At 39.9% G+C, this 18546-nt stretch overlaps 1 protein-coding gene across 14 annotated transcripts in view; it reads right to left on the reverse strand.

Moving 5' to 3' along the window:
• Positions 1-18546, reverse strand: part of LOC111246953 (uncharacterized) — a 63767-nt gene that overhangs the window by 29526 nt on the left and 15695 nt on the right. For 13 of the 14 annotated variants that reach the window (XR_015325079.1, XM_086985489.1, XM_086985487.1 and 10 more), the window contains 8 exons: positions 15947-16142; positions 15378-15661; positions 12444-12652; positions 5207-5315; positions 4576-4748; positions 3987-4133; positions 1991-2173; positions 217-642 (listed from right to left, as the gene is read on the reverse strand). Coding sequence is in view for 13 of the 14 variants with exons in the window: in XM_086985489.1 (XP_086841615.1) it covers positions 217-642; positions 1991-2173; positions 3987-4133; positions 4576-4748; positions 5207-5315; positions 12444-12652; positions 15378-15661; positions 15947-16142 (1727 nt within the window). In the remaining variant the exon portion in view is untranslated. The remainder of the gene's footprint in view (positions 1-216; positions 643-1990; positions 2174-3986; positions 4134-4575; positions 4749-5206; positions 5316-12443; positions 12653-15377; positions 15662-15946; positions 16143-18546) is intronic. The other variant, XM_086985488.1, reaches the window with a different exon arrangement.

Below are 18546 nucleotides of genomic sequence, written 5' to 3' on the forward strand. Positions count from 1 at the left end.
AATGTTTAACAAATGAATTTCTTTCGACAAACATTTTTTATATACTTATCCTTGCGCTCGATTTTGAAGTATATCTATATCATCGTCCCAACGCTTGTCAGTCCTCGACGAGCGGAGGCTGTGATAAACAGAAAGCTTGATTTATAAAGCGTAAGGCTCAAGTTTAACGTTGGAGGTAACTGAATATAACTAAGCTCAAATGAAAGCTACACCTACCTGTTCTCGGAAGTGATGTTCTGTTACGGAACTAAACACAGGTGACAATGGTGTTGCTATTGTTAAGCTCACTCCACTAGTGCTACTGCTGCTACTATGTCCACTATCGGTGATCGGCCCGGTTGCTACTCCCGAGGAACTAGCCGAGGTGGCTACCGGAGGCTGTTGTTGCGTCTGTAGGGGATAACTCATCGAACTCAATGACAGCAACGGTGGTGTTACTGAAGTCGAAGAAATTAACGCAGGCGGTGGACTTGACGGGGGTGGTAGTGATACCGGACTACTGGAAAGCGGCGGAGGTGGCGGGGGATCCGAAGGTGGCGGGGGCGAGCCCGCTGGTGGCGGAGTCGTACTCGTGGCTAATGGGACATCGTACGTTGGCTCATTGAGTAACAAAGAGCTCAGATCTGAAGCCCAATTGGGATCCTAAATTCAGAGGAACATAAAACAAACAATATCGATCACAGTCTCGCCAAAAACAACACAATTCGCACTATTCATATATATATATATATATATATATATATAGTGCATCGTCTAAACTTGGGTAAACTTACTTTGGCAAACCGTTTGCCGTAACGCGAATGCATTCATCCGCTATTTCTGATACCAAAAAAAGGTAGTTCTTTTTAGAAGATAACAAAAAGATCGACGCATTCCTAAAAAAATTGTACAAGGATCAGCAGGCAGACGTCAAGAAAACTAGTTTTTTTTTTTTGCTCGAAATCAGCAGTCGTTGTTGCTATTATCTAGGCCATCTTTGAAAAATCCGAAGAGGATCCGAAGAAGGGCTCAAAGATGCATCGCAAAATCATTTCTAATGCACCTGGGTTTCTTTCAGAGAGACTAACAGCCACCTCGTAGGGAAGGATATAAATTACCAGTTGGGTCGCCTAGATAAGCCCTTATTGAAACTTTTTCTGCCTCCTTACATTTTTAGGTAGCTTGACACGTTGTACCCTTTACATTTTCGAGAGTTTTGACCTGTCATCAGCGCAAAATTCGATTTCGCTCCATTTTTTTTTTGTACGAGCGGCACTTTACAAGCTTGCATCTGCAGTTATCGTTCGACGCACGGTTACTATTCTAACTTTAGTAAAACTTAGACCAGTCAAATAGCTTATGATCTAACAGCGTGAACATATAAGAGCGGTGAATAACAGTTATGTCTGATAACAATGACTATACTTTACTATATAAAATTCTAGCACTGGGCGCCGCCTTCTATATGTATATAAATATATATCTATGTAGATATATAATATACATGCAACCTTTGACTCATGAACAAGCCAGCGATGTTCATGGGATTGACTTTGCATCGAAGATAGATATTTTCGAATTGAGAAATAAACGACATAGACCAAATGTTAGCGTTCTTAAAGGCCACCTGTCTGACTTTTACAGCATATAACATGTAGCTGAGGTCTCTATGGACGAACCGTGATATGGTAGCTCTGCTTACATGGAATCTCCTCGTTAACAACCTAATAAAAACAGAACAATAGCCAAAAATACACATTTGGATTGCATCAATTAAGGGTACACGTTGAGTCGACGTTCATCTGTGCGGAAACCCTACTTTCCTTTCGTCTGTAGTCGCTCACTACTTTACAGTGCTGTCGTTTGTTGATTCGAGGTAACGCTAAGAGCTTACGACCTCGCTTTGTACGAGCGCTTGTTTCCCCGAAAAGATTGAACCATAGCTACTTCTCCTTCAAATATTGTGGCACAGAAGATACTAGGCGAATGTTTACTTTTCTCGGTCAGTTACCTGTTCTCCTTGGGCGGACTCTGCTGGAATCGGTAGATCGTATGTATCTGGGAAGATGAGCATTTCCGCCAGGGCAGCAGCTGAACCTTGCTTTGCGGAATCGTCAGTCGAACAAAGTCGTGGATGGATAGCGGGGACTCGAACTGCCTCGGAAGAAAGTCCTGAACTAGTTTCAGGTACCGGCTGTGAGTGCATATTAGATTAAAACAGATATTTATAGGTGATTTTCACAGACAATTTTAGGATCGTGCTCCGGACGAGCTTGTAACAGGACATTTGGAAAGTTATGAAATCTTATGGGATTCGGACTCCAAGTTGAATTTTTCTGCACATCGTTTTTTGAGCATATAAATTAATAAGTAAAACAAAATACGTCTTTAAAGATATCCAAGAGGATATTAAAACTTGAAGATATTGAACGACTATTGGGATTTCAAGCCAGGTTCGCGGGATATGTATTTACAGAAAGACAATAAGAATTTCGCACGTTTTCCTTTAGATTCGATCAGCCTACATAATGCTACTTTTCGAACACTTGCAATGTATTTTGATCTTCACAAAACAGCGTGTAGCATTTCTCATATGACACACAGAATATTTCTTTTACTCTGCCTCTCTCGCCTAAACTTCAATACGATAAACTTAATTCATTATGACTGCACGGTTTGCATGAATGAACGTATCGATAGACTTCCTACGTTCCATAAATACGTTCTCGTATTTCTATTCCCTAGCTTAGCGGGTTACATATTTGTATTAACGTAATGTGGGGGACGCGTTGTGGTCTGCACTTGAATCCGGGCATAGACACACTTTGTCTCGTGCTGGAAGCCTGCTGTCCAATTAAACGCCTAACGACGATGCCGGACGTAATACTTGAGACACAGAGGTCCCATAAATTTCTGGTTATTTATGGTATTTTTTTTCTAACATATTAGCATTTCTATTAAGGTTGCGCCTGTAAATATATCTACACAAACGTTCTGACTCTCCCGGCTGTGGTTCCATGGTTAAGCACAGTTCGGCTTCTCGGAACAAAAACAGTTCACCCCGACCGAAGAACGTTTGATGCATACGATCGTTTGAGGTAGAACATTTGACGAATACGACAGATACGAATCTGATGCATGGCTTATGCTAAACAAACCCGTAACGTGCTTCCATTCACTCTTATATTTGTTATATAAACTAAGAAATAACAAAATAGCTGGACTCCAGGAGTTTAAACCACGTCCATAACTCAACGCAATGGTAACTTTAATATAGTAGTATATATTTACTATATTTATTGATAGCTTTCGATCAGCGATCGTATCACTATGCGCCACTGTTTGGTAAATACATAACTGACTGATTCGGGGCTTGCACATCTTGGTGCACACGTCATCTGTGTAGATACGCAATGCAGGGTGCAACGCGCCGAAAACCGCGCGTATCTTGTCTGTTACTCTACTCGAGCCAGCCGTAAACAGCCGTCTCTCTTTCTAATACCGTTCGAGAAATAACATTTATTGCTTTGTATTGCTGCCCATAGTAAATATATTTTGGATTTGTTTTAATGAACACCGGCACCTGTTCAGTGCCTGCTACAAGGTAGTACGACTAGAGAAAAACCCACGCGGAATTGAAAATGTCAAGCATCCTGTTAACTACTAAATAATAATGTGAAAAACGTGATCTGAAGGTGCTCTCCCTGATCAGACGTCGACGCGAGTAAGCCTGAACATCTGTTAAGACACACCAGCTTCAAATGGGTCGAAGAATTTGGTAATGCAGTTTTTACAAAATAACGCCGTACTGACCGCGATATGGGGAGCTATAAGCGTATACGCCATCTGTTTTCAATTGCTCAACCTTCAATGCAGAAATAATCTGAAAAGCAAACTTTGTTACAGCACTGAAAAATCCTACGAACGCAGAATATCAAAAGGTCTTTTTACGCATTGCAATATAAAAATAAGCTAAACCTAAATAGTAGATGATATTCTAAAGATACCTTTTCTGAAACAACTTCGTATTGATTATTCTGTGGAGGGTGTGTCATTCGAGAAAGTTTGTGACAAGTATCGATGTTTTTATTGGCATCGCTGCAACTGAGGGCATTGTTCTCTCTGAGAAGGTTTCGCCGGGGCTCCGGGATCACCTAAACACAGACATAGGCAAGTAATCGCATAAATCTGATGTCACTTTTTTAGAGAAATGCCCAGATTACGAATACGTAACTCACAATTATAATCATGCATGCATGATTCAGGTTACGCATCGTACATAATCTTGATACGCCCTGAGGTTGTATTGAGGTCGCAGGAAAAATAGAAATAATAGTAGGAAAATTGCAGGTTGATGCACTGTGTGAACTAGACGTTGCGTACCGGTCTGATTCTGTAGTACCATCTAATTTTTCACTCGCATGCTTGGACATTTTTTGGAACTGGTTAAATGCTACTTCGAAAATTCCCTAACGTCTGCCAAACGTTAAATGGCGACGTTTGTGCATTACGCTATAGCATCTATATTCAAATAGAATCCGTACGTAACGTTAGGCCGAAGAGTGACTACTATGCTGGTACGGCTTGAAAACTAACCCTTCTCGGCCTGGCGGCAGGATGAGGTAGATTCGCTGGAACATCATAATGCTTGTTCAGCTCACACGAAATCTCTCCAGTCTCTTGGTTTGAATCATGGCGCGCTTTTCCCCTTTCGGTCTTCCGGGGCAGATCGTATGTTAATGAGCTGCCGTCCTCACCAGACTCATTGCCTATCACAAGCCAACGCGGAAGCATTTCTGATTTAACGTTTAAGATCTAAGCATTTACGAGACAAAATTGCCAGAGATAGTCTAACTTTATTTGAGGTTCAACCAAAATACAACATTCTACTATACTAGAAGTAACTCATTTTCAAGTTATATTTCAACTTCCTGGATGGATGCATATATTGACACATGGACTACTATCACCCTTTAGCGATTACAACCGAAAACAACAGAAAAAAACATGTGCAAAAGGCGGGAAAGACGACTTGATAACTAAGGCTATTTTGTAAATGCTCAATTTTAAAGTTCCATAAATAAGCTAAGTAAATTTAAATGCATATTGGAATAACACTTAACAAAATTCTATACAAAAAACGAAACGCGATTATTCCAATACTGTTAATGTTCAAAATATAATAATAGCTATATTTATCCTTTTTCTTCTTATTTGAGGTATGTACCTCTATTCCCTAAACTGATGTCAAAAGGTGTATAAAGGTTGTCTGATAAGCAGCTGCCTTTCTCCCCAGGGGGTGGTTGTGGAGAACGAGGTACATCGTAAAGAGACGCCTGTAACGAGAAATTAAGAGCAATCAATATCCGCCTGAAGGGCTACCATAGTTCGTTCTTATCAATGTGCTTTCCAATGGTGAGGCTGTCGATTATTTTTCTGAATAAAGTTCATTTTATCTATAACTAAAGTCAGGTCATAGGTAATACAATATAAACCACAACATAGGTAACTTTAACCTTTTCAGTTTTAATCTTTTCATCTAAGTATGCTCTACTATTATCTACGATTTTCAGCCGCTGCTATACAAGTCTGAAATAAGAGATTCTATAATTTCTCTAAAGGTAAATTCGACATCTGGTTGAGCTTTGAATAATTGTTTTCATTCACAGCTTCTAGAAATTCAAACAAAAATTGTATCCTCTGGGAGCAATGTCTGGTGAATACGGTCAATGACAGAGAGCCTGATCTTGCTCTATTTTTGTCACAGTGATTCTTCCATTATAAGGTAAGCTCTTGCGGCTGTACGTATGCTTCCGCGCAATGTCTCGTCGGCTCATCTATATCTATCGGCTGATGTGATGGTTTACAACCATCTCTAAGGTATATTTTTCATCACGGGTCACAATTTGAAACAGGAATGAGTCACTGTGGTAACGTGAGGGCAAAGAGACGAAAGCACTTTACGTCATCATAGTTGGTCTCTGCACAAATTGGACAGCACCCATTTCTCTATTTTTTACCGACGCCTATTAGTATTTCCTTCCATATATATATATATATATATATATATATATATATATATATATATATATACACGAGTCTAAGTACTAACACCCGCGCACATTGGGATGAGCCGGCTTCCATCACAACTTTTAGCCTCACGATTGTCTTAACAAAGGGTCTTCCATGAGACCCAATTCCAAGTTCAAAATTTATTCTCTACTTTTTAACGAACCATCGGCTTACCGGCGGTGTTTGTGGTAGCAGATTCTTTAGTAAAGAGTGCTTCTACTAGTTTACCGGACGCAAGGTTTATACGGTACGAATTTGGCTTACTGCAGCCCGTCTGCTAAAATTCTAGGTGACAATATGGTACTAAATAGTCTCAGATCTCGAAGAATACAGAAGTATAAGGGTCTCTCGAACACAAAACCATTGCGTTTTATAGATGGTATGCTTTATGATGACTTTTCAGATGTCTAGAGTCGAGTGCAGTGGAACGTAATGAAAACTTTAAGCTTCTCTTGGTAGAAACGGTTTATCGTTTTTAGCCTAGTAATTGGCTAGCACAGTCGTTCGATTGTCGCTGTCGTTAATAATAACAAAAATGGGCTCATTAACAAGAAACTCATAAACGTCCCCCTTGCGAGGTAAACAGAGTAAAAGGTACCTCGATGATTATAAGAGGAGTTTTTCAAGCAAATTCGTTATCCATGAAAAAAAACTTGTATCTAAACTTTCCGACTGCTAAGCATTCTCATGGACCTTTTTTAAGCACGAATGTTAGGGCCAATCTTAGGGACATATTGTAATCTAGGTTCGGACCCGGACGTAGACAGAAGACTTCCGACAGAAGACAGGAAGCCGGCCGTTTGTTTGATAGAATGCTTAATGTAAAACTCGAAACATAGAGGAACGAATATAGTCGCATCCAGCGCTGCGACATTAGAACATTTAAGAAATAGAAAAGTAAGGGGTGAAACAGCTCTAAACGATAGTGTCGGGGGCATTAGTCCTGCGATTGAGCGTTCATATCGAATAAAAATAGCAAGTACTTACTTCACATCAACAACCTATGAATCGCTTCATAGACTTGCCAAGTGTCTTTACTATAGACGCGCATCTGTTCACTGCTTTACTGCATTAGAAAAAACACTTACAGAACTACCTTTTTTTTAGGATATATGTACTAAGAACATGAAGTAATAAGACCCACTGTTCAGCTTCTGCTAACTGTTAGCTGTTGCCATGATGGGGGCGGGAGAACACAATGTCACTCTTCAATCACCGCGTCATTGAGAGTCAACTATAACTGTTCCTTTCGGCTGTTCATTCGCTTATTTTTCATCGTTTGATGATTAGACAGCAACGTTAAAATCGCAGTGATTGAGCCCAATACAAACGCACGCTACAATATGGATTTATATTCGAGAGTCGAAACTTTTGTCCGCAGCCTATGTGGCGGAAAATAACCACTTGGATTGTTATTATTGTGATTTCCATGTGCGAGAGCTACGAGGCCGATGAACATATGGCAGCAGTGACGGCAGAGGTACCGCACAGGCCACACAACTCGGCCAGCAGTGGCCTGGCTGACAGATAGCCTGTTACGGCTCCGTTGCGTTCTCACTAAGGTGCTACTGTTATCGGCGCTGTTGTTGAAGTAGATTCACTCCACTTCGGTCTCCAGGACGTTGCCCTGTTTGACAGAGAAACTAAGCGTTATCATGAGGATACCTGGGAATAGATAGTGTGTCTAACCAAATTTTAAAACTGCGCGCGCTCTTACAGCACATGTTGACTAGTCCTCCGTGATAACTCGATGGGTAACGTATTTGCCTGCTAATCTTAGGGACACATTGCGGTCTAGATGCGAATTCGGGCATAGACAGACACACTTCGTTCCGTGCTGGGAGCCCTCTGATGAAATGCTTAACGGCGGATACTGAACGTAAAAACTGGAGATATGGAGGCTGACTTAAATTGAGTCTCCTTTGTTTTGTTGACACACATGTTATCTATATTGGCTTAGTCATTTTTTTCTGTTACTATATCCGCCTGTGTGTTGCTTGTTTTTTTGGATTGGCCTACGTAGGGTAATTGCTTCAATTGATTGTTAATAGACTAGTATGATTTTTTAATCCTAAGGTGTTCTGCTCCATTCACTTTGCCATTTATTTTTTTTAGAAGATTACATTCTTTCGCCTTCTGTTTTGTTGTCATTATCACACAAAAAAAGGCAAAAATGACGTGAAATGAAGCCCACGCGTTGCTCTTTGGAACAAAACTAACCCTGAAAGCGACAAATGTGCCCGATATACGTAGGCTTTAATGAGGTGACATGGGAAGAGTGTTTCATAGTTGACCCCCAAATGTACTTTCTATAAAGTGACCTCTCGCGGTAAAGATTCAATACGGACAATTTGAAAGCATCAAACCGAATACGAGATAATCATTTCTATTATTTCTCTATTGCTACCGGGATTTTTACTGGACTATTCTAGGGTGCTCTTGTGTAGATTTGAACTTCAATCGTCCCTATGTCATTCTGGTCAGTTTGTAAACACATTAGCACTGCACCATTGCGGCAATAACTAAAAAGTTTTGGCTCCTTGAGGCCAAAAACGACTTACTTCGTGATGGATAAATAGTACTGTATTAGACATAATAATGAATTAGCGGTGTCCGCAGGTAGAAACTGACATTCAATAAAACCAGAGGACGTTATTCCCGTTTAAGAATGAGAATAACTTCAGAAGAAACAGGAACAAAATGTACTTCGTGTATGTATCTATCGCATTGCGGAACGTCAGACCTTAACCCTTAACTTCTTCAGTGAAAATTTTAGCTCACCCAACCGCTGCGCGACTAAGTAAGTAGTTATGATTTAGATTTGTTACGAACAGATATCTATGTTCGGCTACAGTCAACTAGATAAATTCCCAAAAATTGACTGTAATTCTTTTTTGTTGTACTGAGTTGGTAAATTTTCAAATGGGTAAACCAACAAGGGGCTTGAAAGCCGACGACCTATCCCGACACAATAAAAACAACATAATATACCAGTATAACAACAGTCTAATGCAAGGGCAAATAAATGAATTTCATAACTGGTAGCGTAAATATAATATCACGCGCAATGTTTTCGGGGCGGTGAGAGGGACTTTTTGTCACTGGCTCCTCCCGCCAGTACAATCACCGATGTCGCCTCGTTGTTTGAGTATAAACAGCGATGGTAATAATAATGATGATGGCGATGTGTGTACGGTGCCGACCACACAAACGAGCACCTAAACAATAAAAAAAAAAACTGAAACGCGCGATGAGATTATGCAATAGATAGTTCTTCGGTTCAATCATTGACGTTCCGATTAAAGTATAGTAGTAAGCAGAAAAGCTATTTATTTACCACACATTAATTACTTATGTAATAGATGAGGCAAAACTGCCTATTTCCAATAATTAGCAAAACTCTACGGGTACGATGACTCACTCGCAAAAGTTACTTCTAAATGAAGGACCTCATGGAGACAGGACATGAGTAAAAGTAATCAAAAGGTCGGCACATTTGTTTGCTTGCATTACAACCTTAAGCGATCGAGCTTTTAGCGTAAAGCCTGGATTTTGATCGGTTAAACCTACCGGCTAGATAAAGGAAACTGAACGTGATTTTTGTCAGCGATATAAAAGGCATACATTTTAGGATCAATGCAGTCCGGGAGCCATAATAATAGTAATATATGTATAGCCAAAACAATTTTTAGTCAATCGAGAAATGCCTAATACGGTGGTTGTGTTGTTTCAAGTATCCTAACGAGAACGCCTTTCTCTAACATGTTTTCAACTTTTAGTTGCTGCCGAACTTTTCCGTGTTCATTTAGTCACCAATTGAAGATACCAAGTTAACAAATACTTGACTGTTTATAAAAACAAACTAAACACAATATAGTCTTTTGAGAAGACGTTCTAATAAAACATAGATTAGCGTACGATTGTGATCGCTTTTTCATCGGCTTGTCTCAAAAGCATTCAGCTAAAGCCCTACTTCAGTTGGCCGCAGGCTACACAAATATAGGTATTTAACAGTTTAAAAAAAATAAACTTACAATTCTAATGCAACTTTCATGCTCCAATATATATATGCTTTTTTTGATGGGAAACCATCTTCTTTACTAGACGCAACTTCGATTCATCCTGAATTGGTCGCGCTGTATACGGCCGCTACGCATGGTGCAGACATTTTTTCATAACAAGAAAGATGTCCATAGATTTTGAGTAGTTAAATGAACGTTACACAGTTGGTCGCGAGCTTCTGCTAAGGAAAACGCTTTATTAAGATGTTATATAAGTGCCATAAATCAGTACCTTTCGCATTCGTCGCGAAGAAATGAAAACGTTCTTGGCACCTAGTGAAATCCTATGAGGGAAATGCTTATTGCTTTGTTTCTACTGCTATATCTGTAAAACACTTCTAGGAAACACAGGTCGTTACTTCCACACAACGTGACCTATTTTGCTGATTTTAGCTTACCCTGGTGCCCCTAAATCGTTTAGCAGATCATCTCATACTATTAAATCACGATAGATAGTGTTCCTCGCCAATGCGCAGATCATCTCATACTATTAAATCACGATAGATAGTGTTCCTCGCCAATGCGCAGATCATTGATGAGTGTTGACGACGACCGCCCGGACGGTGCGGCCTCGATACTGATATTATTTCCGTAACATCCCATTATTGCTACCTTATATACTCCAAGCTACTATACTTCCTGCCGCTTAGGAGCCTTATCTATCTTAGAAAATATCTAAATATTAGCAAAGCCGTTCAGGGAGTCCAATCCGAACTATTGTCCTAACAGTTCAGATAGCCTCTTTTTCGTCTAGGAACAAAGATACTATTGGGCCCCTCAGAGCAATATCATCAATTTACGGAAGGGACTTCATCACTCAGAATTCACTAGCTTGCTAATGTATTTTCAATTCAATATTAGTTCCTGACCTAACAGAATGATAACTTCGTCAATGACGTCAATTAACGTTTAAGTGCTTGAGGAACGTTGTAGAGACTACTACCACGTCTATAAGCCCTTGCTGGCCCTTACTTCAGGAAGCATAGCTTATTGATATGTTCACGTGGATCCTCAGCATTGAAAGATGCAGCAGTTAGGGTTCGATATTAGATGGTTATTTGCTGTAAATAACGAATTCGGTCGATTTTACCTCATAGAGTGACGTTGCCTCAATTCCTCGTATCGTATCATAAGAACAACCATAGAAATTACTGCAACTTTGTTGACTGTTCTTCCGAATACAACCATATATAGATTCTTAGAGCACCATCGCAAGATCAAGGATGTCGCTTACGAAGTATGTGAATGTTGGGAAACCAAGGGAATCAGTGTCAATCTCTAAACTTATATGCTACTCCACAAACCTCGACTGCGATATATCGCTGTCTTTGTGCCATTGTGCCCATTATAATTTCGCGAATTTTTTGTTCACGCTTACGCTTTTGTGTAAGCATAGACCGGCTTGGGAAAGACTAGTTCGTTGATGTGCTTCGGCGACTTAATTCCTCATCGTAGTTAGCTAATTTCAAGCGTCAAGCGATTAAAGTACATACTTCTTTAGATAGGCTGAGCCATCCGGCTGTATCGTTCTTAACCGCCTTAACGTATATCAGCTATATTATTATTCAGACGACTGTTTCATCCTGTAGGACACCGTGCAATTCGTTACTTCTTTTTGGATAGAATAGCTAGTCATATACGTTTATGAGTCCGACATTTACAGGATGGTACCTTCGAATGGGAGCAAATTTTAAGGGCTTGTTCCAACCAAAAAAAGTCATCACAAGGAATATCCGTTCGTCAGTCGACTGGAATTGAATTCAAGCTCTTGGCACTGCCTTGTAACGCTCGTCGAAATTAAAAAAAACTTCTTTTGTTACTTGAGATCGAAGAAGGTCTATGTTACAGCTTGTTTCCCGCACCATTTGAGAAAGCTAAGAAATATCCTCATGAAGCCAAACGGTTTTAAATGGCTCAAAAAATCAATTTTTGATTTTAAAAAAACTAGCCCTTCTAGAGAGAATAGCATGGAGCACCGACTGGGGCGTCCTAATGTAAGATAAGCTCTAATGGTCTGCTGATTCGATTGGACTTTTTAGTAGCTTTAACTAAACGTTTTGAAAGTTTTGGTCTGATATAAGCCTGCAATTGTAGTTTTTTTTTTTTGTTTGTAAAGCATTTAAGCGATCGTTTAGCCAGTCTACAATTGCCAAATCGTTTGTGCTCGCGGTGAATAGTCATGATAATATGTACTGAACAATCGCAACGGTTTTAGCACTTTTCGTTGAAATACCTACTTTTGTTTAGATCGACTCTAGGAATGAAAGAAAAACAATTGATTTAAACGTGCCGCCCACTGTAGTTTTCTTTCTAATTTCATTATTGCTGTACCTGCGTAAGCTCGGAAGATCGGCTCGGATGGTGCGAGAAAGAGTCCGTGTCGGGCAAAATCGGGAAGTCGGCTGACAGAGGAGAACTATAGTCACTCGTCATGTTACTAGCACCAACATGAAAGGGATTCGTTGACGATACGCTCGCAACAGGGGCAAATGTTTTGGGAGCACTGGAACGAGCGGCTGGAACAGCTGCGGATCTGAAATCTGAAAGATACAGTCGAGTGCGTCGTATGATATTTAGACGGCAAACCTTGGTATAAGATGTAGAAAGTATCCGTCTGGGTTCTCGGTGTTTACTTTCTAAGAAAGTTCAGAAAAAGCCAATATTGAGGCGATATGACGACGCCTGACGTCACCTTATTAATGCAATTGAAATGTACCATTTTCGAACCCGCAGCGAACACTTTCTCCAATGAACCAATCTAACTGTTATTAGAAAACTCGTATGAGTCAGATTGGCCAACGATATCCAGATGTTACACTACAGTGTCTCCGATTGACAAATGAAAGCGGGCCTTGGCTTCGAGAACCGTGCCTGTTGGCCGAAACTTATATATTATTTTAACTTTATTCCACACGCACAAATAATGTCGGAACTTTAGATTAGGTCACTAGAGGTTATTTTAAAATAGCAAAGAATAGTTGACGAGGTGGAAGCTAGAATACTCGATTCTAGAACAATGAAAATAAGTCAACCGCAAGAATGATGACTCATGTGTCGAGCAAGGTGTCAGTGGCAACGGTAGCAATAAGCGCTGGTAATATCATTCAATGGCTTTGCTTAGCGTTTGGGGCTATATTATTATTATTATTATATATTTTCGCCTGAATTATTACCTGCTTCTAATCTTTTCGGTGTAAAATACACTAGAAGGTTTAATTGGTTTCCAGAAACAGAATAAATAGGGACGGTTATGAGAAACTGGCTGTGGTCACCATTTTAAGCTAGCGCGCTAGCATATACTGACGACGAACTGCAGAAAGAAATTATAGTATCTGACAACTCAGATTTGGCTGTACAAAGACGCATCGTTTTAGCTTAAGCTAGAAATACAGTATAAAATCAGTCAATAAAAATCAATTTTTCTGACATTCTAGTATGACACAAATGCATCTTACGCCAGCCTCGCTAGCGAGCCGGTGTGAAGGCAAAAGCAACATTAGCAGAGTATAAAGTGTCGCTTGATCAATCCGATGATAAAAAGTGCAACAGCTAACGCTTGCTAAACAATTACGTGTATTCGAGAAATACGTTTACGAAACAAAAGCTAAATAAGCACAAAGCAACAGTCGTGTCAATGTAAATCGGACATGAAAAGGCCAGCTTCACACCAGGTCGAACTCCGTAATATGGGTACAAGGATGGCCATCTGGTCCGAAGGCGCTCAATTTTGGGCCACTCGTACCTACATCTGTCTGCTCGTTTTTCTGTAATGGCGGCACGATATTTGTCCTTAGGTTTCTCCACGTACGTTTCACTGTTAACGTATCCCCTCGCCATAAAAAGAATTATATCATATCACTCCAAGATCGAATAAAACAACTGGGTCCTATAAAGGAAGTACACAAAGCCCACCGGAATGTTATATTTAGACAATGTACATTGTTTTTTTCATAGTAGCTCATACTAAACAAACAGTAATTCACTACCATATCAATTCACCAGTGGATAATTTTTCAGAAGTCGTCATTGTTAGGCTAGAGTTGGCTCGTTACTTACTTACTCACTTGAGCACAACGTGAGACAAAGGCAACTAACTTGAAAACTTTGTTTCGTAGCTCCTAACCACGTTTTATTACTAATAATACTAGATAATAGATTCGAGAATTTAGAAAATAGAGAGAAAAGTAGTTAAGAAGGCTATTTTATGGAAGTCGACTATCGAATGCGTAAAAACGTTGCCCCTCTAAGAAGGGAACGATCAAGACTGTGGCTGAAACCGGGAAAATTGGGAGAGAGATAACAACGGGAAGGTATCTAGCAACGACAATGGATCGAGGACCCCGTAGCGTGAAATTTGACAATAGCAAACACAGAAAGCTTTCCACCTCCGTTATTGCAACGGTAACGTCCTACGGTGTATATGATTTCGGCATAAAATGTTTATCCTATCTATGCATGCATACATAAAATAGGTTCTGAGCAAGCAGATAGAGTTAGGTGATAGATAAAAGGTCGATCGGTAAAGAAACTCAGTTGAATGAAAAGAACTATGATAAACGTGACTCAAAGCACTGTATTACTTCAGCGGTAGGATTAGAAAAGTTATGCGAAAAAAATCAATTTCTATACATATTGAAGTTCACCAGTGTTTACGGTATTAAATCAGACAAAATTCTAAATAACCGCCACGAAGATTATTGTCAGGCGAACATTTTCTAGCCATTATTGGCAATAACTGCAACATTGATACTGGAGATGATCTACTCAAGTTAGCTGAAATTGTAAGCTACTATACCTTGGAAGAATGTAGTAGCTCTACTAAAATGGTTGTTAGGCTTCATTTAACGACTACATACTTTGCTTATTATACGTAATCAGAAAATGAACTCCTTTTTTTTTGATTTAATGTTATAATTCCGAAGAGATATTCCGAAGACCTCTAGAAAGCTACACTCTTCATGTTGTGCGGAATTTAGATTAGACCCTAGAAAGTGTGTGTACAAGTTACATAATGTGTGTATTATTTGATGTAAGTTTTTACACTGTGATTCAAGATTAAAGGTTGTAGCTTTTCAGTTCTGGCGGAAACGGTTCTCATTGCAAACAAAGACGACAAGGGCTCAAGTTAATTCGTCTTAGGATATAAATGCACGAGGTAGTTCAAACTATCGTTACGGTGCCTTCTGTTAAGAAGACCCGTAATTCTGCAAGGCGCCTTAGGTATCCAGGCAAATGAACAGCCTCGGGACGCAGGCTTACAATTACCTCTTAGCTCGCGTTGCTTAAGAAAAAAATCTTCGGGAATAACTTCATAGTCGTGAGGGTTCTTCTTCGCATCATCGATGTTTTTGGATAGACTCTCATCAGTCTGCTCTGTTTGGCATTTTCTTGCAGTTTCGTAGTTGTTATCCCGGTGATTTTCTGCCACAACTTCGTAGATATCCTGTGACGTTTCGCGAAATTGGTCCGGGCTTTCATCAGCCATTACGGAATTATCTGATGAGTTAACTGGACTACACCACCACGACAGCCGATGCTGTTTCATAAATCTGAAAATTCATCATCGTAGTTAGTTATTGGATTATTGTTATTACAAAAACTGGTCGCCATCATCAGTTCCCATGCCAGGGCACTATTATCCAGCCATTGATGGAGTGATCCAGTCACGTTTAGTTCGGGCAGCTCGGGCTGATTAGATCTTGCACAATAGACTTCTATACGTAAAATAATAATAATCATTATCGTGATCGGGCGCATTTCAACTAGACGAAATTAATAAAAGGCAACAATATGATGTATGAATATGACGAGCTCTACTGATTTCAGTTACTTTCCTGATCGAGTCGGTGTCCCTGAACTGTTCCGAGTTTTGTCTCGCGAATACGCCGTAGTGCTTTTCACTATCGTGATTTCGAAAATAGACGGGCAATTCTCGTTGGATCTCAGCGAGAAGCTCTAACGGAGCTTCTGGTAGAGGTCCGCTCTTAGTTCCTCCTGCAGAAATGACGCACGTTTGTAGGCGGCTTCTGCCTGAAAAGTGTAAATTCAAACGATTAATTGTGTTTAGTATTTTGCAACTTCCAGTTCAGTAAAGCAGTGTGTTTCGACTGGTACCCAATTGCGAATTTCAAATGAACACTTCCCCAATCCTCTCTAACTTCCTGTGTGTTCGAATATTGAATGTGTAGTACAATGGTGAGAGCTGTGTGCAACGAATGTCTGTCAGAGGCAGCGTGCTATGGCTGGCTAATAAACATCCCTTTGAGTACGTTACAATCGTAACCGTAAATAACAACCATACTGTCATGCTGATTCAAATCTCAGCGCAAAAATTATTACTAGGAATTAATAATAGTTAATAACAAACAATAAGGAATTTTGGAGAATAATGAACTATTATTAATATTAAAAGCTGCTTGTAGAATTGCTTTCATTTCCTAGGCCTGTTGAAAAAACCCAGATAAATCCAGCAAAGCCCACCACGGTTAGACTCCTAATCGGATCAAGTCCCTGCTACTATATCCGAAGAGAGGAGTGATTTCGAGGACTTGTGCGTATAGGAAGAGAGACTGGGGTGTTAAAAAAAAAGAACAAAGACATTTATTTCTAGTTAATCTATTCTTAAATAATTCTACAAATTAACCGGCCACAGTGTTCCTGTAACACGTTTGCGGATTCCCTTGCTTCAATGCGTTTGAAATTCTGTCTGATGGAAGGCTTTGTTTCAAATATGAGAGCATTTCAACACGATTTCAACAACAAAGCGGCTGAGGCGTTATATTTTCGTAATGTTTAGCCCTTCTGGAGTTTGTCGGAAGGTAGCCAGTTGGACATTTTTGCTCAGAGCATTTCGACACCTAAAGGGATCCAAGCACGGAGTAAACTGCATCGAGAAGCTAATTTCTAGAAGAATACAACCGCAAATTTGTATTGTATATCTAAGGACGTTGGCCCTGAACGTAATGTGCCTGTTGAAAACGTATTCACTTTGTGTCTTTCTAAGAGCTGTCTTGAGTCGCGCTTTCTTTTGGCAAAATTACCGAAACCAATTAAGGGCCAAACGAAATTATAGTATGATATCTTATTTCGTTGGAATATGTTATAGATATTTCGCTACCTCAAGCGTGAAGTCGACTTATTTGAAATATATAAAGCATTTCTTGTGTAACTTCGCGAACATGACGTCTGCATTATACCTAGGCTACAATCACGAGCCAAAGAATTAAAAAAAAAAAACTGTTGGAAACTAAAAGCTAAATTCTGAGCTTTTGGAAAAATAACATAGTATATGGCTCGTCCGATCACGAGAATGGTAATAGATAGAAATGTTTAGTTAGCCGTTTAGGAGGCTGCTGATCATAAACTGTGATTCCCGAAGGAGTTCTCTATTACACGGTGACAGCCAAACTTCTCGTGACTCCTATAAATTCATATAGTCGTTGTACCGGACAGTTTGTGTCCTTCATAGATTAGCCAGACCAGAATTGGGTAGTTCCTCTTTAAAAATAGCCTTTTATTCGCACTAAGTAAATAATTCGAAATTTAAAGAACTATGTATTTGGTGTATAAGCAGATTACCTAAGAACCCTTGTCCTTTTTTTGTCCCTTACCTTAGAACGTGTCCGGTTTTTCTCCTAATCCGTAGAAACGTTGCAATTTTGCAAGAGAAAAAAAAGCTCAACGTTCAAAATGAAACTCTTTAACTGCAGAAATCCGAACCATCGTTCTGGCCTGTTCGTTTTCAGGACGAAGCCCCTGTGCCAGGGAAAAATATCAGCTCTTAACTACGACGCCCAGAAAAAGGTACGCAGGCCATCAGGTTGTTGGAAGTCACTATATCTCCGTTTGTGTTGCAGTGCTTTACAGTTAACATGTTCTGGTAATGATACACAGATCGATATATGCGGAGCTTATCCCTTACCGCTTGCTCTATTTATTTTGTTTTCACTCTTGTAACATTTCCAAATCGACCCTGCAACGACGCGATGCTAACGGGTTTTCTTACTAGCATAAGGAACACAGGAGAATGGTGTAAATTGAAATTTAGGCGTGAGAGGCATACTCTGGTCATGCAGTAAAGTCCAATCAGTAATTGGAAGGACAATGAATATATTACAGTCGTCTATTTTCCTATTTAACTCCTCTAGATCGAGCCCCACTCCCCATTTCGGCTTTTTGAAATAGTGCTAAACAGCGGTGCCGCTACCTGTCAAAAGAGGCAGCTAAAAGCCAACTATTAAAAAGGCTTTTTGTCGCACTCAATAGAAGGAGGATTATAAAATGATAAAACCATTGTTATGATGCGCTCCGATTAGCGAACACTTCATCCCTAAGTGGACTTCGTTCTGCTGTCACTAATTATTACGTGGTTGGAGGAGAAAGTGTAGCTTATGAAACTGATTTAGCAAGCTAACCCTGTTAGTGTCCTTGTCGC

Source organism: Varroa destructor, unplaced genomic scaffold (assembly GCF_002443255.2).
Source record: "Varroa destructor unplaced genomic scaffold, Vdes_3.0 BEIS01000003.1, whole genome shotgun sequence".
Taxonomy (NCBI): domain Eukaryota; kingdom Metazoa; phylum Arthropoda; class Arachnida; order Mesostigmata; family Varroidae; genus Varroa; species Varroa destructor.